The sequence below is a fragment of the Halichoeres trimaculatus genome, unplaced genomic scaffold, assembly GCF_033239565.1.
Source record: "Halichoeres trimaculatus isolate MK-OKI-2021-1 unplaced genomic scaffold, fHalTri1.1 fHalTri1_scaffold_12, whole genome shotgun sequence".
Classification (NCBI taxonomy): domain Eukaryota; kingdom Metazoa; phylum Chordata; class Actinopteri; order Labriformes; family Labridae; genus Halichoeres; species Halichoeres trimaculatus.
The window spans coordinates 27,283,016-27,307,572 of NW_027437190.1; the positions used below are offsets into that span (position 1 = coordinate 27,283,016).

At 40.3% G+C, this 24,557-nt stretch overlaps 1 protein-coding gene across 3 annotated transcripts in view; it reads left to right on the forward strand.

Moving 5' to 3' along the window:
• Positions 1–24,557, forward strand: part of ago3a (argonaute RISC catalytic component 3a) — a 32,421-nt gene that overhangs the window by 3,494 nt on the left and 4,370 nt on the right. The window contains exons 2-11 of one of the 3 annotated variants that reach the window (XM_074682725.1): positions 11,991–12,162; positions 13,208–13,328; positions 13,529–13,737; positions 14,404–14,540; positions 19,124–19,258; positions 19,437–19,524; positions 20,324–20,471; positions 20,622–20,741; positions 22,724–22,867; positions 23,632–23,765. In XM_074682725.1, coding sequence (XP_074538826.1) covers positions 11,991–12,162; positions 13,208–13,328; positions 13,529–13,737; positions 14,404–14,540; positions 19,124–19,258; positions 19,437–19,524; positions 20,324–20,471; positions 20,622–20,741; positions 22,724–22,867; positions 23,632–23,765 — 1,408 coding nt within the window. The remainder of the gene's footprint in view (positions 1–11,990; positions 12,163–13,207; positions 13,329–13,528; positions 13,738–14,403; positions 14,541–19,123; positions 19,259–19,436; positions 19,525–20,323; positions 20,472–20,621; positions 20,742–22,723; positions 22,868–23,631; positions 23,766–24,557) is intronic. The other 2 variants (XM_074682727.1, XM_074682726.1) reach the window with 2 other exon arrangements.

Genomic DNA, 24,557 nt, shown 5'->3' on the forward strand with positions numbered 1-24,557 from the left:
AAAAAAAGCAGCTCTGAAGTTGGAGAATCAGCTCATGGCTCTGTTTTCACCGCCCAAAAGTGTGCAGTCGACCGATCCAAATTTCTAACATGCCTGAAATTCATTTGACCAGTCAGGAGCAGCTGATCAGGTTATGATTGCTCTTGTGCCCCCTGAACACTGCAGGGCAAATGATGCGCAGTGAGGCTGAAATCCAACCAGACTTTAAAATCAGTTGTGAAAATTGCAACTCATGTTAGAATCTGCTCAATCCTCACAGCTCATGCCTGGATGATTCTGATCTTCTGATTCTGGAGAAAGCTACATCAATAAATCCCCCTGTAGCAGTGGTAATAATTATTCCAGTAAACATAGCTTTCATAATTAGAATTGATGCTTACTGGAAGACAATGTGATGTCCGGGGCCTTCCCAACCCTCCACCTGTCACACCACACTTGGTAAGCAGGTGGGATCTGAGTTGGCTGGAGATGACTCACATTTATACACAATACACAAGAGACAGGGTGCTAGTTTCACTGAGTGGGTTTTAAGGACAGGCGCTGGCTTTCTGTCGCTTGTGACACTGACGTCTTATTCTCCGTCCACTCCTTCTCCCTGTGTCTTTCTCACACTCCCATTTTTCCCGCTCTTTTTTGATTCACAGACACTCACCACCGCCACCGCCCCCTCTCCCCTTCCTTGGTTACGGCTTCTGTTTCACTCTTCGAGCCTCAGTGGGAAACTCAGCCTCTCCTGTCACTGGCCTTGTGAGCTGGTTTCTCTGTAGACTTTGCACTGACAGTGGGGTCTGCTTTGAGGGAGGGCTTAAGACTTGATTTGCAGTCTGCCTCTAACGCTCGGTTCATTCAAGCCGCTCAATTACAATAGACAACCCCCATCACAACCCCAGCCACCCATAAGGCTGACCATGTGTGTATTGTTGTGGGTTTCTATGGGGAACGTAGTTTGCCGTTGCTCCTTAGGCTTTGTATCTCGATGAGATTTCCCTTTAGCCTTATATTGACTGAGAAAATTTCAAAACCTATCAGACAACCCCTTCTTTAACTTTATTATCATGCTTTTGTCACAGGATGATGTGCTTTGATTAAGATCTGTCCACAGCAGCACATTTTAAATCATGGATTATGAACAGGCAAATATTTACAAGTGAGACAATTTCAGTATCACAGATAAAGTCGTCACTGAGCCTTTAGCCAAACAGACACTGCTTTTCCTAAAACCATCACATTTTTTTATCTTTTTTTTTTTTAACTGCATGGCTGTTTTCCAAACCGCCTGCTACACCAGTAGTGCCTACTGTTTTGGCCAGAAATTCAGTATGTAATAGCCAGTATGCAACAACTTGCAAAATATGTAGTATGCCAAAAATCCTATAATTTCTCAGTATGTAATGGACCAGTCCACCTGGCATACTGCTTCCCACAATGCACTAACGCTGTTTGTCTATGCGGGTGGTAGGTTTTGTTGAATTTCCGCCATCTACAGGAATGAGTCGGCATTACAAGTACAATACAACAACACTAATGTTAGACGGTTCGTGAGACAAAAGTAAAGTGATTAGGGATGCTCCAAAATGAAAATTTTGGCTGATACCGATATCTGATGTTGATTTGCTGTTATGGTCGATAACAGATATTTACCCATATCAGTACTGGGAAAAACAACGACAACAACAACAAAAAAAACAATCTAAGATGATTTGCCGAGGTAGTTCAGAGCGAAAAAGTGGCGCGATCTTGAGAAAAGACGACCATGGAGAGGATTAACAGATAAGGAGAGACAAAAAAGAAGAGAGTCCACTCTTCTTGGGTAGTTTTAGTGTTTACATAGCTGGACTGTAAGAGTAAACAGACTGGCCTGTTTATTTTTTATAGTTTTAGTCTATATTTTGCATTTTGCTGTGAAAAACAGTGTTGTTTAATAAACCCTGTTATGAGAGAGATTGTTTTGGTATTTATTTGGGATACATTATGCTTTTGAAATAACTGAACAACAGAAAAATAATCATTAGACTAATTGTCCAATTAATCGTTAGATTAGTCGACTAATCGATAAAATAATCGCCCGATTAATCTTTTTAAAAATAATCGTTTACCCCCAGCCCTAATAGCCATAGAAACCAATATTATTTGGGTCTCAAAAGATCATTCAAGATGCTCTGAAAATGGCCGGCAGCTAATGAGTAAATATCTTCCCACTTTTACACATCATCCGATGCCGATATGTTAAGAAAATAACCAACATCGGCTGATGGGATAGTAATACTGATACATCATGCATCCCTAGAAGTTGTGCGAAAGAAACACAAATAAATCTTGTTACTTCATTTACCCATTTAAACTACTAATTCACTTTTTAAACTATTTGTAGATTATATAGAAGTTGTTTTTCCACCAGCTGTAAAAATAGAAAATCCCTTCCAGGTTCATTTTCAGTAAATAATATAGTTTTTGGTGCAACAATAAAATCAAATATGATGATTCTGCTGTTGATATGATCGACAAAATAACTAAAATGCCAAAATCTATCCAAAGTTTGGGTTGAACATTTATGATAAAAGCAAAAAAAAAAATCAACCACCTGTGGCTCCATTTTCAGAAACTGAAAACCAGAGTAGTATACTACAAAACAGACCCAACAGAACAGTCACACTACATACTTTGTTCACATGTAGTATGTAGTAGGCGGTTGGGAAAACAGCCCATGTTTTTAAATCCTCCGGCGCTGTCTGAAGTGTTGCTGCGTGTTGCATGTTGATGCTCTAGACTGAGAGGCTGCTCCTCTGGCTGACACATGCTGCTGTCATAGCGTGGGACCGACACAGAAGCTCCTGCAAGTGGGCTGGGTAGACAGAAGGAAAAGTTGAGGGATGGAGTGTGTGTATGTGTGTGTGGTTTGGGAAAGGGTGCATAAAGAGGAGTGTGAGGAGGAAGGCTGGAGGTTGTGATGTGTCACAGAGATTAGAAGCCAGAGCAGCCAAGACCACATGTCTTTCCCTCCACCTCCTCCTCCTGGTCCTGCCTTGTTGTACCAGAGATCTGTGTTTGGGGGAACTGCAAGGGGCTCATTTTGGGGGGGAGGTTATGAACAGGAAGTGAGGGAATGGGAAGGAGAAGTTTCTGTGTTTTGTGGGGGGCTCACTACAGGATAGAGAAGTCTGTATGTTTATCAGGAGTAGAAAAAGATTACATTTATTTCTTTACAACTAAAAGACAAAGAGAAAATCTTAAGTGATGTTCTTTTCAACATAACTGCCTAAATTTACTTTATTTTTTTCTACATTTATTGAATGATAGAATGTTGGGGATAAACGTTTTAGCAGTAAGAAACAGAAAGCAGATAGAAACCTTTTTCGAGGCTTGCGAGTGAGCAGGTGAGTGGCTTCCCCTGTCCCTCCAATGAGCACAGCATTTTATTTTTCTTGCCAGACAAGACGTGGGTCCCATTCTCCTGCTAAAATAATCCTGGAAATAATCACATTTTATCTCCTATTGTTTTATTCTGTATCCTGTAATCTTGATTTATACTGCACCGCTATGATATTGCACATATTTCTCTCTAAGGTAGGCAGAGAGCAGCGAAGACGGACAGTTTCAGAAGTAAATTACGTGTATTACCTTGTTTTGCTTCAAATTAATTTATTAGCGTGCGAGTAAACTCTCAGAGTGACAGTCATCCTGCTTGAGTCAACAGTAAAAGTCAACAAACCCCCTGGCCCCCGTCCACTGTTCCACTGGCAACAGCGTGAGGACAGAAGGCTCCATTTAACCCGCTTAAGTTGAATCTCCAAGTCAGTTCAACAGTCATACTTTGTAAGTGTGTGTATGAATACATATGTGTGTTTATCCATCCCTCACGTACTTGTCAGGTCGTCCAAATTGCCCCCCCACCCCTCACCCTCACTCTTCTCCTCTGCTGCAGCTGAAAACATTTCTCTATCTCGCTGTTATCCGCTCTGTCACTGTGCCTCAGGTTTGTCCTGAGGGGAATTCAGCATTTCTTCATGATGTTGTGACTGACCAGGCACTCATCGGCCTGTCAGCGAGCGGCTGCCTGCTGGTGTTTATCTTTGGCAGAGAGGAGCTTTGACTCCCGTGGGCTCCATGTGCAGAACCCTTAAGGTTGAGATGAGGATGGTGGAGGTGGAGCCTGAATGAGCGTGATGTGTGTCAATCCCTCTACGCCAACTGCCACTCTGTGTGTGTGAGCGGGTGTGTGTGTTTCTACGCACTGCCCGCTGTGACTGACGCCATTGTGCCCTGCCGCTGAGCACTCGCCCTGTTCCCACAGCTCAGGCCTCTCTGGATTAGAAACACAACAGCTGTATTGTGTGTGTGTGCGTGTGCTGGTGTGTGGGCCTGTGTATGCGTGGCCACTTGTACGTTTGTGTACTCTGAAGGTGGAGAGGGGGATGTGGCTGAGGAGGCTAGCACTGGGGACTCTATGTCAGGACTGCTCCTCACTATCCAGTAACTCTGGCTGCGGGCCAGCTGTGTGCAGTGTGACCGCGCTCTGTTCAAGAGCAGCAGAATGAGTTCACGTGAGCTGGGAAATTCCTCCAAGATATTCATAGAAAGGCAGCACAGTTGTTGTTGTTGTTTTTGTGCTGTGTATTATTCATCTATCTGTTCTATTAAAACATTCCCATTACGGGTGGAAGAAAAAATTAAAACACAATATATCAGGATTTATTGTTTGACAATATCAAAATCGGGATTCTTTTTCAAAAAATTTTTGTTTCAAATTCAAATTCTTAATTTCAGTTTTTGTTTATAAACTGGATTAGAAAAAAGTTACCACTTTTCTCCAGCAGATTATGAAATGTTTCTCTCTGACTCATGTGATGTGCATTTTATGGGAAAATATGGCTCCTGATTCAGTCTGTAGACATTGTCATCATTATTTGACTGTTTCACATGGTTTGGTGTTAAAAAAGCAAACTAAAAATCGCAAAAATCATAAATATTGAAGAATTCCAATTTAAACCAAATCTGCACCCCAAAAATCGTGACAGCCCCAGCCCTAATGCCATGTATTGCTGGTTCATTACTTGCTTAATTGCATGGTGGCCCTGAAGGGCAACTAATGGCTACAAAAATTGAGTATGCAACAACAACAATAACAAAGAAGACTTGAAAGAATGATGTAGGTGTGACAAAAAGTTTGGAAATACAACAAAAAAGAAACACAAAAACAAAGAGGTAACTCTCAAATAGAAACCAAACGTTGAAGGAAGGTACCAGCAGGCATCTCGGACTGATGTTGGTTAGATGAGCTCTGTGTTCCTCTTTTTGGCGAAAGGAAAACTTTTTTTCCCTGTTAATTTTTTTTTGTGTGTGTTCTTTTAATGCCACATCCTTGTTTTTAAGTTTTTTTGGGGGCTTTTATGCCTTTGATTAGAGAGGGGAGGACAGTAACACCAGAAATCAGGGCAAGAGTGGGGAGCGACATAAGGGAAAGAGGCCACAGGCTGGTATCGAACCCTAGCAGCCTGAACAAGGACGACCCTCATTGTGCGAAATCTAGACCGCTAGGCCACCTGCGCTCCTGTCACGTCCTTTTTTATAATTTTAGTTGTTGTGTTCTTTTTCCTTCTTTTTGTGTTTTTTTTTAATGGTTTTTGCAACAAGTTTTTTTTTTTAATATCCTGCTCTCTTTTCTTGTTCTTTGTTGTTATCCAGTTTTGCCCTTCAGGGCCACCGTACAATTGTGTTTCATTTTTACAATCAATCAAATCAATTCAACTACTGTGCTTGCACTCTAAATATCTCTTTTGGATACAATTCGCATAAATGTCATGTAATTCTGCTTAAATAAGTTATTGGCTCTTTATTTTTTAAGGATCTGTGTGCTCTGTTTCTATACTAAAAAACTAAGCAGTTCTGCATGTTCTGTGCTCAGGTCCCTAAGCCCAGAAACAACTCTAGTGTTGGCTTTTTGTGTCAATGCTCATAAAGCTCCCAGTTCAACATCATTCAACTTTTTGTTACTATCAAGCACCAGAATGTCAACCATGAACAGAAGAGGTAAATACAGAGGAGAAACTAACTTCACTGAAGGGCAAAATTTCAAGGTTAGATGCTGCTGTTGAAACAAATTATTTTCCATGAACTATTTTATGGTGCTAACACGGCATTTTAAAACAAATTAAAACACACCAAGCTGCAGGACACGTTTCATACGTAGCAACAGAAACACTTGGGTAGTGAGATTTCAGGCATTACTAGCCCAATGCTGCCAGTGGACACAGGCCCTAAAGGTTTCAAGTCATGTATCATTACTGGATTATAGCTGCATATGAATCAAAACAAACATAGTCATGAAAAACTTTCAATAAAAATAAACTGTAATGGGAGTTTTCCAGCCTTAATTATTATGTAAATGCATCTCCTCTCTGTTTTGAAGATTGACATTTCACTAAATAATAAATTTGCCAGCAGCTCTTCACATTGACTTGAATAAAACTGATCTGCCAACAGCAAGTGGTAAAATATGTCCTCAAGTGGGGTTGCCAGAAAGAGGCACAGACGACCCGCAAAACCAGCTCCGTGCACAAACAGCAAACTGATGCTGTGTGTTCAGCCAGAATTTAGCAAAAATGTGAGTGTTTGGAGCACGCTGTTGGAAAACAGAGGAGTGAAACATGTTGCAGTACTTGAAGGATATCTCAAGGTTTTCTGTGGATGTTTTGCATTCTGTTTTTCCACCATTAAGTTACATTCTTGCATAAAAACAATAAAACTTGAGTAAATTTCAAGAAGCATTTTTTTAGCTTGGGAGGGTTATACTAAATTTAAGCATCCATACTGTTCCTTGAATTCACGTAACCCTGTAAACACCATAAAATTATGAAAAACTGTTAGTTTCAGTCATATCTGTAGCTTCCCCATTGGTAGTGATGGTATAAAGTTACGATTTGTTTCCGACTGTAGAAACCTCACAGTGCTTTTTAGCCTGAGATTCATTTTCAGGAACATGTGCAGCAGTTAATTTAGTGTCAGTGAATGTAATTGAATATAAATATTTAATTTAAATGAAAAGAACAAGCCTTTGAGGGATCTCAAACATGTTTTCTGCAAATCTACAGCCTGTTTCATCATAATCCAGCACCAGACCTTTTACTATTCTACAATTGACTTGTTGCACAGACACTCTTTTTCACATAGACCCAAGGCTTAAGTGCCAATTTGTATCCACAGCAGGACTCGGAGTTATTGTATTTGTCTCTAATTTATGGCATTAGACTTTCAGGTTTCATTCCTCCTCTGCTGTGTTTCTTTTTCCAAGTGTACAAGCTCAGAAAATGAGAATCTTACTGATAGACAGGGGGAGGATTACATCTCCTTTCTTCTGTTTGTTAGAACATGTCCTTCCTGTAATTATCTGAAAGTGGGTGCACACACACACACACACATTCACTGCTGCAGAGGGAGGTTTCCTTGAACCCGTACACTTGCTGAACAGAGTAAATACGCCTTTGATGTGTCTGTGTAGTTTGGTTTGGTTTCAGTATTTGTTTTAGCCAAATATCACTCGTCGCCTACCAAAAGCGGAGGTTGTCGAGTCCCTGACATGTTATGGATTGAGTAGTATTCTGCATTTAAGTTTCATGAACCTGCGTTCTCTTGTAAGCCCATGTAAGCATCTTTGTGTGTTCGAGGTTGTACAACTTCCCACGCAGCGACAAGCTCAGAAAATGGGCTTTTTGACATTCAAGGTCTTAGTCATTACATAACCATAACTCTGCTTATATGTTTTGAACATTCAGCTTTCAGTAATTACAAAAGCTGTCCTTTGAATTCCTATCAGTATTGAATCACTATTAGACAGAAATATCTGTGAATAGACTACAAATCGAGGTATTTATCTCTGTTCCCAGACTGTCAGTGAAAGCTCCTTGTCTGACCCTCCAGCCTGCGGACAAGCAGATTTGTTTTGTCTGTTTGTGAAGGGAACAGAGCCTCCGTTTCCAAGAAAGTCAGATAGCAGGGATAGGAATCCGATGTGTTAGTGAATGATCAGGAACAGGTTGACTTTTCAGAGCCCTTAAAGCTGCAAAACACATGTGTGTGACAGGCCTGCTTGTTGTTTTTCAGCATCACAGCATGTTGGCTACCATGTGCGAAATGGACGGTTCAGCCTGTGTTTACAGCGAATTGTAATCAACATGAATGCTTTCGGTATGCTGGTCAACAAAAACCAACTACAAGAAGTGCTAAACTTCATTCAATCAACTTTACCCATCAACTTATACGTTAGTCATCCCCATGCATACAGCAACATCAACAATGTCTTGAAGCATTTTTGGAAGTAACAGAAGCACCCAGAGTCCTGTTTTCATAACAGGCCAGAGACCAACATGTATCAGGCCACTGTTTTTATTTACAAAGCACAATTTTAGCTGTAAATTTACACTTGATGACTGTTAAGTAGTTGCATTACTTTAACAGTAATTAACTCATTTGCATTTATATAGCATCTCTCACACAACCCAAAGCGCTTCATCTAAGAACAGAGACAATATATCATCAATCAATAAGTGAGAAGAGTTATGAGAATAATTGAAAATGAAAATTAAATAAGTGCAATAAAATCAATATAGAATAGAATAGAATAGAATATTTCTTTACTGTTCACCGAAGTGGAAAATTGACTTTGGCTCACCAAGACAAGAGACAGGCTGTGCTAAATTACAAGAAGTTTCATACATAAAAAACAAAATACTAGACACAATATAAAAGTAGAGGTAAAACAAGGTCTAGTTAAATAAGTTAAACATAGTCTAAAAAAATTCAGGTCATTTTTGTGGGTTTGTCACATAAAAGATATAAAAGATTTTTTAAAACGACATTCGGCCATTTGGCAATATAAGTTTAAGTGACAACCATAACATCAGTTAAAAAAACAAACAAAATGAGTGAAAATTAGCTAATAAAAAAGTGAAAATAAAATTTTAAAAAATGCAGGAAATTAAAACAAAATGAATTATTTAAAATGAAATTGTAAAAAATAATTTTCATAAAATAAAATGGTTAAAAATTAGACACAAAGAAATAAAATGATTTAAGATTACAGAATGAATAAGCAAATCATAGAAATATAAATAGAAACTAATTAAATTAAAAATGATTATAGCATAAAATTGATGTTAAAGTAGTGATAAAAGTAACAGTGGAAATAATGCAGTCTGGGGCTTAAAATTAATGTTTCCAAATTAAAAACTTGATTAAAAAAGCAGGTGTACCGAGGCAGAAAGTTCCAGAGATTGAGGGCATTGAAACAGAAAGCTGTTTCTAGCAGGCACTCGTGTAAGAGACATGGGCAATGTTTAAAAGGGAAGGACCATAGTGTTTCCTTAATGTTTCACTGTAAATAACAGCAAAACTACAGCTTAATTCTGTTACTTTACAGCTACCATGCCCATCGAGTTACTATTAAAGCCTGTCAAGTGATACTACTACTGTTATTTACTGTGAAATATTACAGATAAATACTGTAAAACCCTGGATTTAAATTATTTGTTTGTTCTGATGTTTGTTTGCATCTTGGTGGATTCCCAGCAGTCAGAAATCCGAAGTGACTGCTGTGGTGGGTGGGATAGTCTGAGAGATCAAGCTCGCCCAGGGGGATTCTGCCCTGCTAGGTCAAATTCATTTGAGTGTTAGGAAAACACATGTATTTGTATTTGTGCAACATAACGTCAGTGAAATATGGGGATTCCACATCTTTTTTTACTTGTGTGTGTCGTTGATATCACTCCTATACAAGTTACTGTACTTTTATATGTGTGGGTTTAAAACAGAAACTAGTTAGGTGTGTTTGTGCAAGCCTGTGGGTGGCATACCTGCTTTGCATGTTTGCTTCAAGTTCCTTTTTTCTTACTTCAGTATGAGACACCGTCTTTGCTCCAAGCAGCATAGATTCAAGGATGCTTACTATGAGTTTTGTGCCCGTGGTGGCTCTGTGACTCACACTGAACGGATGCCAGCTAAGAGAAGCAGATGAAAACACCAACACTACCCACTCCTTAATCCAGCCACTCCCTGCTATCCTCCTCCTACGTGCAGACTCTAGCCAGACCACTACAAGGCCGGAAGAAGTAACAGGAGACCCTCTTTAAGTTTGATTGATTTCTGAGTGAATCAGGACAGATCTCAGTCTGTGGCAGACAAGCTTATTCCTGTTGCCTTAATGAAGATTTAGTACCAGGATATCTGTCTTCCCTCCTTTGGTTGCTCTTGTGTGTGAAATCGGGCTTACCTCCTATTTCACTGAGGGCCCCAAAGGAATTACCATAACAAAAGTTTGTGTGCACATAGTTCTGTGTGAGAGGGACAGCCGTGGCAGGAATTCCAGACTTTCCTCTCTTTTTTTCTTCATTTCATCCCAGCGGGCTTTTTCAAACATGAGGCCTTCACCCTTCATCAGGAGGGTGGTAGCCTCCAGTTCACAGCCCACCCGAAGGAGACACTGAAAAGAGAGCCAGGGCAGAAAGCACATACTACCAGAGCGCGCCTGTAAACAAACAGCGCTGCACATGTTGTCTGCAGTTACCTCACAGAAGGTTTCTGTTCTGTTGTCGGGATCTTTTTAAAGAAATTTCCCCTCAGCTGGGCCCTCAACCCCAACTTCACCCACTCATGTGAGCCTATGAGTCAAATCGGAGATGAATCACTCGCAACTGACTTTCATTTATCAATGACACATTTTTTCTTTCTGCAAAGAAACTGAGAGAACTGTGGAGACAAAATCAAACAGTTGAATAAAAGTGAAACGATAAAATGTCACGGGTGTCAGTGGGGGCATAAAGAGTAACACTTTCTGCTCTTATTGCACAACAACACAATACGCCAACACCAGAAGTGTAACGCAAACTTTGTGTTGGCACGCAAGCTGAGCCGTTTGTTTCATCAAGTGTGATTTGGAAGGCAAGCCTAAGCAGACCCAAAAATAGCACGGCTATGAGTGTGACACATTAAAGCTGAACAGAAGTCTCTGTTTCTGGATCAAAGTGACTCATGTCTCAGACATCTCATGGTCTTTTTGTGAAAGTGTGTGTGTGGGACATAGTAAGTCGATTTTTCTAACACATGTTAAGCTGCGATCTGTGATAAACACTGTGGTTTCATGTTTTTGAGCTGAATGTTTTTTTTTTCCCCTCATCTTGCACATCAAGTCCGTAGTTTTCTATTTAGGTCAGATTAAAATAAAAGTCCATATTATGACAAAGAAGTGTGACAGTGTGGTTTCACTCAGAATTTAGTGGGTGTGTTTGTGTTGTATTGAGTTATAAATGTTGATGGGTTTTTTTGGAGTTTCCCCCTCACAGCACCTCAACTTGATATTTGGAATTTCTCTATTAACGTTTTTTTCCACTAACAGACACCTACAAACTTGTTAATGTGTGTGTGTGTTTACCGACCATAGACTGTATATAGAGTGGCCAGCGTGGCTCCGCTATTTACCATTGTACAGGTTTGAAGCCAAAATACCCTTACGAAAGAAAAATATATGTACCAATATATTTTTTGAAATGTATTGTAATATATTGTAATATATTATTTTTCCAATATATTATATATTTATATGATGTCTTCAAATCACCACAACAATCGGGTGTGAGAAACATTTCTACGAGATATATATATTTTTTATGTTTGACCATAGCCCAATGACTGGGTAGATGGATTTTTTGACCTATACTGCAGCCAGCCACCAGAGGGAACAGATTTTGTGTTGACCTCACTTCAAGCCAAGCAAGATGACATCCATTTATTTTTACAGTCTTTGTTACCGACCAGCATGCTAGTAACCGCAACAGGACAGTCTATTTATGGTGAAAAGAAGTATCAATACTGAACAAGGATGAAAACTTCAAAAAAGGATATTGAAGTGTCTTGAGAATAAACCTGGCAGACCAACATCCTATACCCGTTGCACTTAGTTTTCCTTCGTCCTGTATTTACCCTCTTTTTTTTTCTTCTCTCAGCAGCCGTTGGGGCCCAGTCCCTGTTCGCCATGCCTCGGCGTCCTGGCTATGGCACCATGGGGAAGCCCATCAAGCTGCTGGCCAATTGCTTCCAGGTGGAGATCCCCAAGATGGATGTCTACCTTTACGAGGTGGACATCAAGCCTGACAAGTGTCCACGACGAGTCAACAGGTGGGAAGCACCATGAGAGTGATATCTTTATATACTAGGGATGGGCAATGGTTTTCAAATATTCCAAAAGTCATTAACAATAAGAAATCCAATAGTTCAGTGGTTCTCAAATGAGGTTATGAGCCAGCCGTAACAGTGTACCCCTGGGGGTACACAAGAGCACTCCAGGCGGTACACAAGATTCAAAGATGTATATTCAAAAAATAGCAACCAAGCAAAATTCCTTTATCACCATTTATTTAGTCAATGTTTTAATCCAATATAAGTTTAAGTTTATAAATTAAATATCATATTCAATAGGCACTAAGAGTACAGTGCTATGTTCTATTTTTTTTTCCATCCAAAACTGCTTTGTGTTTGTTAGGGGGTACTTGACTGAAAAAAGTTCGAGAACCACTGCAATAGTTCATGTGATGATTGCTTTGTGCTGTCTGTGGTAAATCACAGTTTTATGCAGGATGATGTAGCTGTTATGCATCAGTTTCACAAAAAAAAAAAAAAAGCGGGACAGAAAGTTTTGCACAGAAAATATCTAAAATACCCAATGACTTTAGTAATAAAACAAACTGTGTCCTAACCAGATCGCTTTTAACTTGACCACAGCAACAAACTGACATAATCGACGGAGCCAGACCAGAAGTCAGCAGGAAACAAGAACAAGGAGGCGTTCAAAAATGGGTTGGGAAGTGTTGGAACTCATTTAAAAAAATGAACAACAATGAGGTGCAGTGCAAACTCTGCAAGGTTAATCTAGTATACGACAAGTCGTCAACATGTCAGCACAGCCATGTGACAGCGAAGCATGCAGTGGAAAGTGCAGCGCTGTCTGCAGATCAACAGCTAGTGGTAGGCTTCGTCATCCAAAGAAGTAAGTTTGATGATCAACGTGCAGAGCAGAACAGCCCTCTTCATCTTTGCCAAAGTGTAATGTTGGCTAATATCGAATGGCTCTTTTGATTGAAAAGCCCATCCCTATTATATACGTGTATGATGTATTTGAAGGCGGATCTGACTGTGTGTGTGTGTGTTGTGTTGTGTTGTGCAGGGAGGTGGTTGACTCGATGGTGCAGCACTTTAAGGTGACAATCTTTGGGGATCGTAGGCCAGTTTACGATGGAAAGAGGAGCCTGTACACAGCCAACCCACTGCCTGTGGCGCCTACAGGGGTGAGTCGAGGGAAAATTTGATAATCATTTGTTGGGCACTGTACAGAGCTGTGAAATCCATGTTCCTATAATTGAAAAGAATCTTTCCACTCAGCTGTTTTGCATTAGCAGAGAAGATTTCCTACAAATGTGGCAGCATTTAAAAAGGAAATAGGCTTTCCAACTAAAGATTCATATTCCTCTCTCTGTCTTCCTCTCAGGTGGACTTGGATGTCACTCTTCCTGGAGAAGGAGGGAAAGATCGGCCATTCAAAGTCTCCATCAAGTTTGTGTCTCTGGTCAGCTGGCACATGCTCCACGAGGTGCTGACCGGACGCAGCATGCCTGAGCCACTGGAGCTGGACAAACCCATCAGCACCAACCCTGTGCACGCTGTGGATGTGGTGCTGCGACACCTGCCCTCCATGAAGTAAGCTGCTGGTGGTTTAATGTCTTTAAAACTTGTTGATCATGGCAAAAATGTTGTTGCTGTAAAAGGATCCAGTGATGACCATAGATCAATGAGTGATGTCAAAATCATGCCATATTTATCTGAAGTCAGTAAACTGCAGCTAGGGAGAGCCTGATCCCTCTAGAAGTCATAGTAAATACTAAATATTTGTTTTGTCGTTGTGGCACCAATATCAGCTCTCTGATCCAGACGGAAATCAAACACAGCTAATATGAACCTCATATCATGTTGAAGGCAGTATCACTTTCCTGAGCCCCAGAAAGAGCCAAATCAAACACAACCTCACCAGTTCTTGATGAAAATCTTTCCCAGGCTTTAATAAAAAGCAGTTATATCGACACCTTTTATTTAGCGGTGTTTGGCATCTTGACACTTGACAGAAAAATGAATCCTGTTTGCAGTTATTAATGTGACTCCTGGACAGAGTAATAAAAGACAGATGGGTTCAGGCAGGGTCACCTCCCTCTCATTTTATCACAGTAGCCTTGGGTGATGATGAAAATTAGCTTGATCCGACCCAGTATGAACACAAATTGACCCACATTCCAAATTCAAGATGAACTTACAAATCTCACATGCCCTTTTCGTGTTTTTATCTTATGACACCACTTTTTCTCTTTCAAGGTACACTCCAGTCGGACGATCCTTCTTCTCAGCTCCAGAGGGTTATGATCATCCCCTGGGAGGAGGGAGGGAGGTTTGGTTCGGTTTTCATCAATCTGTGCGCCCTGCCATGTGGAAGATGATGCTAAACATTGACGGTGAGAATCAATTCCACCCAGCATATATTTTGCTTTGAGGGCAGATCAGGGCAACAAAGATACCTTACAGCTAGGGCTGAATATTTTTGGAAAATAATCTAATTGCGATATTTTTGGACCTAGGGATGGGTACCTTTCACATTTGAAATGATACGGTACTGATGCCCGGTACCTGTCAATCGGTACTGGTGCTTATCGGTACCAATTTTTGGTACTTTTTTGTGTTTATGTGGTCAAAAATATCAATTCGTTTAATAATGAAATGTAAATTATTTTCAATTTAACATATTTATCTCAATATATAACCTTGTAATGCTGTGTTCATGTCCAGCATGGAAAATCTGCTCTTCCACTCCCCCACAGTCACAAGGATGCGTTTAGGTACCTAAACATGGTACCTCTTGATTTTACATGAATCGGTACCTAGTACTTTTGACAGAATTCGGTCATTATTATAAAATTACCTAACTTGGTACCCATCCTTGGACCTATATTGTAATTGCGTTTTAGTGTGCAACATTTTGAGGCGTGGTTATCCTTTGCATTATTCACCAAACACAAGCAATAAATAATTCTGTAGTATGATCAACAGGACAAATGATAATGATACATATAAACAATTCTTTCCTACACTTTTTAATTTAAAAAGAAAAAGTAACACTGAAATTTTACTGGCCTTCAGTTGTCAGTTAGAGTAACAAACCATACAGAATAAAGTGAACAAGGGGAATTTGCCCTGACAGCCACATTCATTCTACTGTACAGATCCTCTTTTTGATTTTCCAGAAAAAACAGCATATTGACTTTTGCTGGTTTTGAGGACGAATGAGTACAAGTTACCAGGGATTCCCAATTTATTGGTATCATTATCAGTATCGGCCAATGTGTAAAAGTGGGCCGATGTTCACTCATTAGTTACTGGCCATTTTCAGAGCATCTTGAACCATCTTTCAAGATCCAAATAATATTGTCTTCTATGACTACGTAAACACCAAAACTACCAAAGAAGAGGGGACTCTCTTCTTTTCAGGCGCTACATCCTTTGATCCTCTCCATGGCCGCTCTTTCTCTCTGAACTACCTTGACACATCATCTCAGATTTTTTTTTTACCAATATTGATACCGGTAAATATTGGCTATCGGCTATAACAACAATATAAACATCAGATATGGTAATCAAATTTTTTAATCGGTGCATCCTATAATTTACTATATTTCCTCCAGGGCTGTGTACATGAAACTTTTTGCAGCCTTTGCGATTTAAAAATTGCGTTCTATTACATTGCAATGTCGCTTTCGATTTGATCAATTGTTCAGCCTTACTTACAGCTGCTTCAGTGTAAATGTGCTTGGTATTTCATTGGCTGTTAAAAACATGAACATAGCTTCAAAGTATGGCTCAAGACTGGATTAAAGTTATGAAAAGGTACAGGAAAAAGGAAATGATTAAAAGTGTGCATGAAGTTATTTCAAATGAAGGATAAGAAATATTTGGGGCTACAATGTTGTTTGCAAGCCAAACTAGTCTACAAACATCTTGAAAAGCAGTCATGATAAAATCCAGATTCTGATCCTGCCATAGTAAAAATCCTGGCATTTTTTCCCACATCGCCCCCTAATGGAGAACATTTTCCTTGGTCAGAAACAGAGTTTGCTGATGTTTACGCAGCATGTAACACTGTAGGAAATTGACATATTATCTGGCATCATGGCATACAAATTTCTGTATTTGAGATGTAGTTTGTTCATTGGTTTTAGCAGCAGTTCCCTATCAGGAGAAAAAAATCTGTTTAAATAGATGATTTCACTCCGTTTGTATTTGTGGGCAGTAAGTGGCAGAGAGGGTGATGCAGAATGTGTTCGACCATATGCACTCTTCAGGAATTTGCAGGAGACCGAGGAACTTGGAGGAAGATGCCTTTTTGGCTAGATAGGAGATGACTAGTTGGTTGCTGTGGAGACAGAGAGCAGCCCGCGTGTGTGTGGTTGTGCCTTCAAGAGTGAGACTGGTGGGTGTTGCTGGGGTCAGGAGGGTAGCTGTGTGGAGTATTTCCTTGAGACAGCTTTTGTTTTGCTCCAAGTGCTTCAAGTCTCCGTCTGGATTTGAAAGGTTTCCCTCTCTGCTCTCTCTGTCTTTTGTCTCGTTTTCCCGCCCTGTCACTCTTGGAAATCAACTGGTCGCCTCGAGTCTCTTGTTTGCTCTCTGGAGACAAACCAGCATTTGTTTTCTTACTCCTCTGTGTGGTGCTGTGTGTTGTCAAAGCAAAATGTGGAGCAAATTCAAATACATGTGCATGAAGGATTCCTTCCCAAGCTCACTGTGATGAAGTGCATAAACCAGATACCTGCAGGTATTAAAATGCTATCAGAGGCATTAAAACTTCACTTTGCATGAGTGACTCATAATCACTTTCAGATACACCGAAGTTGCACTACAGTGCGTGGGCCAAACAACCCAGAGTGATGTCACATCCTGACAGTGCTGAAAGACTCGTACATGGCAAAGAAAAAAAACGGAGGTGTTTCTTTGTCTCATGCCGTCAACATCTACCTCATCTGGCATCACTCAAGGATGTGTGCTAGTAGTGCTTTCATCAAACACGCCGGCAGAGAAAGCTTGCTTACAAGACTTCAGCTGAGCCAGATTTTCAGTCAACAACTTCCTCAACAACGCTCCCGCTTCATCCCTTCATGTCCATTTTTGGATTGCTTTTGATCTGGCTTTGTGTTTCACCATGCCTGGTCTCGATTTTAATTTCTCTCTGATGTCGTCCCGCTCCGCTGTGTCACTGATCGTGTTTTTAAAAATCTCAGTGCCTCAGACTTTCCATTTGTTTAGAAAACGCATCATATCAGAACAAAGAGGACTTTGTGCTGCTTCCTGTGTTCACCCAAGGGCTCCTGATGCATCACATTTCACAGGGTGGGCTGAATGCACCCTGCGAAATGTAAAGTAGCAAGTACTCTGTGATTAGCCTTTACAACGGCTTCATAAAGAACACATAATCCTCATCTGTGTTAGAGTTCATCAAGTATTTATGCTTTGTGGGATAAATACAGAAAGTTGTTGAAATGCCATTTTCTTATGAAGATATCACAACATTTAGATACATCATGAGAATAAACACAGAGGCATAAAAAAGTCCTCTCGGGAGGAAATAAATTAGAATCATGTTTTTTTATTAGTGGGAATAACAGCCTGCTGGAACAAAGTCATGCAATTCTAGTAGTGTTAACCATGATGACTGCTTACTTTGCAGTTATAAGTAGATATGAAAAATTGGCAGTTTTGCTTCTTTTTTTTTATTTTTATAAATGTTTGATTCCATAATTGGAGGTACATTTCATGCCCATGGGATATACTCCTCAATTTTACTAAGTATTAATTTCAAGCAATGACCGATTTTACAGCGGGTCATTTGGGTGATAATTCACTTTTATTTGATGTTGGAATTTGCAGATTTTGTGCAAATGTCAAGTTTGCTCTTCAAAATTAACCCTAGAGTACATGTTTGTGATTATTACTTTCAGTGTTTTTTGTTTAAAATAATCATTAAAATATGACAAAGGTGTTTTAGAAACTATTTTAATGATGTATACGGATAAAATAATTCATTTTGTGTGTGTCAGAGAAATCAGCATCAACTGTGTTACCAATAAAAAAGGCCAGTAAATAAGCAATTGTTTGTTTCAAAGTCATATGACTTAAATCAATTGAAGTTACATCCTTTTTGGTGGGAACCGTGAAGAAAGTGATGCATATTTTAACTCCTCCTTATCAATATTTCATCAAAATTATTGTCCGGTGCGCTTTAATTGTTCGTCAACTGTGTTACCAACATTTTCTGGTGGTCTACAAATGTTAAAAAGACCAAACCGTGAGGAAAATGCAAAGAAATGAGGTGATGGAGGTCAGGTGGTGCCATGTTTAAGGTCAGCAGTTAGCACAAGGGCCAAAAAAAATGAAGAAAATGTCAACTGTGTTATCCATGACAAAATTTAATGTTGTAGAGACAGGTTTGTCCCGTCAACTGTGTTACCATGTTTTGTCAACCATGTGATTCAACATGTGATTTTTGTGCTTTAATTCTTTTAAACGTTGGCTTAACTGTAATATCAATGATGAGGGACATTTATAGGGAGTGTAGTCTTGCATAGAAATGCTGTACACACGGTTGACAAAAATATGCTCCGAAATTTTTTATTATTATTATTACATTATTACTTATTTAAGAATTTATTAGAACTTGAGCTTGCTAATTTAAAAATTTGGTAGATTCCAGGTGTATCATATGCAATCAAATAGATTATGAAACAAAAAAACACATATTTTTTTCACTTTTTTGTATACCTGAAATGTGCCCCTAATTATAGAATCACTCAAATACTGACATACGGACTTCTTACTTGTTTAGATAATTTTTATTTTCCTTGACAGTCTGAAACTTGTGTGATACAAAAAAGAAGAACTTGAATTTTTTCCTTATTGTCAGGCTTGTTAACATGCTCGTCACCACTCTTCAACTGTTGTGTTGCAGCAAACAATAGCAGAACAATCTAACTGTCCTTGATCTACCCCACAGTGTCTGCCACCGCCTTCTACAAAGCCCAGCCAGTCATCCAGTTCATGTGTGAAGTCCTAGACATCCACAACATCGACGAGCAGCCTCGCCCTCTCACAGACTCACATCGAGTCAAATTCACCAAAGAAATCAAAGGTAATGACGGCCGTGCAAAGTGTACCTGGCAGCATGTGAGTGAAGGAGTTAAATGAGACGAATAAAGGTGCATTATGTGCGCGTGGGAGTTCGAGCAGGAGCAGGCAGAGCACATGTCGCAGAGCCATTCACTCACAGACACTCTCCTAATTCTCCTCCACTTTGTATTATTCACCAGGTTTGAAGGTGGAGGTGACGCACTGTGGAACCATGCGGAGGAAGTACCGCGTCTGCAACGTGACCCGCCGGCCTGCCAGCCATCAAACGTGAGTCAGCTTCCGGGGCGGGCGGGTGCGGGGGAACAGGGGACTCTGGGCGGAGTGTGTGGATGGGATGGGGGCGGGTTACAGACCATGGAGGATGCGATCACCAATTTAACACCAAACCAAACAGATAGTGGTTGACTCATCGACAAGCATGCCGATGATATTAGTCATGTGCAGTTTGGCAATATGCTTTTATAAAACCACAAATAAAGGTGTGAAATGATTAAAATAGAAACTGTGAGGTTTGATGGTCCATTTATGATGTAGGCTGTTATATTTACCAGTCAGCTACAAGTTTATTTATTACAGTTTAACTAATAAGTTCTAAAACGGGAATACTTTGATGACGGTAATTCTAATTTCCTAAACAATGTGTTTACTCATGATGAAGATGTTGAGTTACACCTCCAACACATGTAACAACAAAAATACAACATAAAAAGGATCATGAGGGTATTTTCTGCTCTGGACTGTTGTGTTTTTCGTGACTTGGTCTGAGTCAGTAACTATTTGATATGTTACATAAAACAGAAGTTAAGTTCCTTGCAAGGCTATTAAAGATACTGCAGCTGTTCAGTTAGAAATGTCCAATTCAACTTTTTCATGGACTGATTGTTTTGTCTTAGTCATTCTCATTCTTTCTCTTGTTAACAAATTTTTATACATTAACGATTTAAAGTGTGTTAAAAAATCTTAAATTAATGCTTGTGTGGGAGGTTTTTAAACAGAAGCAGCTGTTTGATCCAGCACAGACTGTCCAGTTTTTGAAAATGCTTAAATGATTCTTTCTTCCTCTCAGGTTTCCCCTACAGCTGGAAAACGGTCAGACTGTAGAGCGTACTGTAGCCCACTACTTCAGGGAGAAGTACAACCTGCAGCTTAAGTATCCACATTTACCCTGTCTACAGGTGGGCCAGGAGCAAAAGCATACCTACCTGCCTCTGGAGGTGAGGGGACACTGAGTTACTCTTCCTCATTTTTGAAATTCAAACTACGGTACAAATATGACAAACATGAATATGTCCGTTTTAAGCTTTGGCATAAAAAGCTTTTTGCTGACTGAAAAATATCTGAAATGTTGTTTATTTTCCCTGCAGGTGTGTAACATTGTAGCCGGGCAAAGGTGCATCAAGAAGCTGACGGATAATCAGACCTCCACAATGATCAAAGCCACAGCTCGCTCTGCACCCGACAGGCAGGAGGAGATCAGCAGGCTGGTGAGTTTAAAGCAGGACACCTGCTGAGTCAGGATCTCTTCCGACTCACTGTAGACATCTCGATCTAATACTAAAATGACACTGAGGAGCGTTCTTTGAAATTCAGCCTTGAAATACTTGTTTACTTTCATAGTAGATACGCTTCTTTGCCAAAACATGTCAAGTAGAGCTTCTTCTTATGCTGTATCTTAGAGGAAGCATCATCTGAGTTGTCATGTTTACGTTCTACTGAACATGGTTTAAAATCAAAGCCTTTGCTCATGCTCTGCTCCCTACAAATAAGCAGTGATAAGTTTCTTTGCCCAAGTCTTACATTTGATAAGAATTTAGATACACAGACAGCAGTCGGTGTTAAGAAATGCTTGTGTTGCTGGGCTTGCTAATGCTCTGTTGCCATGCTGCTCATCCTGTGATCAAATTGCCCATTATATAATCACTTCTCAGACATTCCTATTGTACATCATTAAAGGAGGCACATCTCTGGGCTCATGCATCACATCTGAAAATTAAAATACAGATCCAACCAACCTACCGAGGGTCAACAAAGAGCCTCGGAAGTAATGACCTTAATGCATACATGTGTGTGAATCTGCGTCACATGCTGCCTGGTATTGTTTGTGGAAAACCTGGCTCTCCAGCAACCATCAGATCAGCTACGCACATTTTAGGACCTGTTGTTACCTTATTAAACCTGCTCTCTTTATCTCCTCACTCAGGAGAAAAATAACTGGACTGGCTTCCAGGAAATTATTGTAGACAACACTGTGGTGGCGTTTTCATTTAGATGCAGCGTGGCTTCACACTGACAGCCGAGCGTGGGTGGAAAAAACAAGGTTGAGGGACAGAAAAGCACAAAACAAGCAGATAAGCAGTGTCTGTCAGAACTACATAATGAATTCTATATTAAATTTGGATACCGGGCCAGCTGGGCTCCTTGCTGCATGCGGCTGCAGTGATTATGGCTTGAGGTGTTGGAACTGACACTTTGTAGGCTTGTCGCAAATTTACTGTGCACTGCGTAGCATCCTATGGAATAACACATAAAAAACTCTTAATATAGAGGAGAAGTTGTATAAAGTAACACAAGTGCACGGAGTAGTAGATGCTTAGAGTTGTGGCCCTCAGGGAATGAGCAGTAAATCTAAAACAGGGCTTGGAAGCAGCAGCAAATGTTAAAGCTAAAAAATTATCGCTTGTTGATGAATGAGGCTTTGAAATGTTGGTGATATGACTTGGATGTAGCCATGGAACCTATTTCATCCTATTTTCAGTTTTTATGCAAAGCTAAAGAAGCTGCTGGCTGTAATCTAAAATATAAGAACCAGAACCTCTGCAGACCTCTGCCGAGCACATTGTGGTTGTCACGCAACACTTAAGTCCTACTTTAATGTTATACTCCCTTTCAGCAGACTGTCTGCTACAATTTGGTGTTAGTTGCAGGTTTGTATGATAATTTGTTACCTGACAGTATTGAAAATGATTATGATCCAGTACATATTTCATATTCCGGATCTTAGCATCCAGAATATTTCCAGGATGTGAATCCTACTTTTACATCTGTCAGAAATTATGGTGACCAGGTCCTGTATTGTTTTGCAAAGCAATCTGTCCGTTTATCGTGGAGTTTTAACATATATGGTGAAAATGGCCCTATCTCACAATGATAAAGAATCCTTTAAAAAAATCCTGGATCCAGACGGTGATCCGGATCACCTCCAAAATGTAATCACTCCTTCCTTATTCCATTTTGACCATTTCCTGAAAATTTCATCAAGACCTGTTTGTTAATTTTTGAGTTGTTTACAGACAAACTCAAAAACAGAACCTCCTTGGCAGAAGTAATTATTTGAAATATTCCTTTAAGCCAAAAAAGCAACAGTTAGTGAGGAAGTTGAGGAAGCTTACCTTTAACCAATGATCCAAGACAGTGTTGTTCCTCATCATCGCAGCCTGACCAATCTCTTCATCTTCTTCCTCGGCAGGTGCGCAGTGCCAACTACGAGGCCGACCCTTTTGTGCAGGAGTTCCAGTTCAAAGTGCGCGACGAGATGGCCCACGTGACGGGGCGAGTGCTACCCGCCCCCATGCTGCAGTACGGCGGCAGGGTGAGCACAGAGCACTTTATGGTACCCTTCCTTTAAATCACGCCCATTCTCTCTGTTTGTCTGACACGCTCTCCCCTTCTTTAGCTTGTATTCTCACTCTGTCTCTAAGGGGAACTAACTCACTGGCTTCTGTTTGGTCTTCATGGTGTCTGTCTTTTTGTCTTTTTTTTGTGGTTGAGTCTCAAACTGCACAATTTAAACCATGGATCATTTCATCTGCCATGTTAAATTTTCATCAAGATGAACTAAACTTTGATTAAATGCATTCCGAGATGTGGCTCAAAGTGAGGATAACAGCAGGAAACTGTCTCGTAACATAATCTGAGCCAGAATGTGACAAATTGAGACTGAACCACAGCACCTATTAACATCTGTCTGTTTGTCTTCTTTGAGGAGACGCACCTTTGTTTTGGTACACCAGGGTGTGTGTGTGTGATACTGAGAAATTTTGCATCCTTAAGTGCTCTATTTGTGCATGATACAAGCATAAAATGTTGCTTCATAAAGTGCATCACACTCTTGTATCTGCAAATGCATGTTCCTGTTTCCATTCCATAGAGTGAATTTCTGCCTAGTAGTTCAAGTTGATTCATTTTGGTCTGGGTAAAGAGCATGAATGAACTGTTGGTTCTCAGCAAGTCAGGGTGTGTGTGTATGTGTGTTTGACCATGAGCTTGTGAACCCTTGTGTTTCTGTTTAATCGTGAGCTTGTATGAACAGTATGAAAGTGAGTGTTTGTCCACGTAATCATGAGTACATGTGGTGAGACTGCAATGTTGTTTCAGAACCGCACCGTAGCCACGCCCAGCCACGGGGTGTGGGACATGAGAGGGAAGCAGTTCCACACCGGGGTGGAGATCAAGATGTGGGCTATTGCCTGTTTTGCCACACAGAGGCAGTGTCGGGAAGAAATCCTCAAGTATGATTATTTTCCATTTATTTTAGCCCCATATGTTTGAAACAGTCCAAAAACACTGTGCATGCAGTTAGGACTCGGGTAAAACGTAAAGTAATAGAATAGAATAGTAAATACTTTATTTGTCCCCGAGGGGAAATTCAGGAGTCACAGCAGCAATCAAGAAAACAAAAGTAAGAAAGTGAATTGAAAGTGTAAAAAGGTCCATAAGAAAATAGATGATGACAGCTTGTCCATCATTCTTCAGTTCAGCCAGCCTCCACCTCCACAGGGTCCAGGACTAAGCTTCTTCAGCAGTCTGTTCAGTCTCTGTCTCCTGTATCCTGTCTGCTCACAGCAGGTGAAGTTCTTCCAACATGGCATTGGTATCCAGTGTTAGCTCCGTTAGCCATGTCTGTGAATAGCATGATGCTACTCTGCCTTCTGGTATTCCCTCTGTTGCTGGGTTGGCACAGCTAGCTCGTCCATATTAATGGAGACAGATCTTACGTTCCATCCAATAACAATGGATGGAAGGACAGGTCGATGTTTTCACGTCGTCCTCCCCTCCTTCTCCTCACCTTGTGGGGAAACATCAGGCCTTGCACCAGTTAGCATTGACATGCTACAGGCTGCTTACAGCTGATTTCACATGTAAACAACGCAGCTATGGTTACATGAAGGATCTCCAGACAAACACAGGAGCAAAAACAGCTAAATATCACTGAAGACAAAACCAGTTTGGTGAGAGTCCACTCCAAATGCAAAAATGACGAAAAAGAGACAAAAAAATTACAAGACATGGACAAGAAGAGA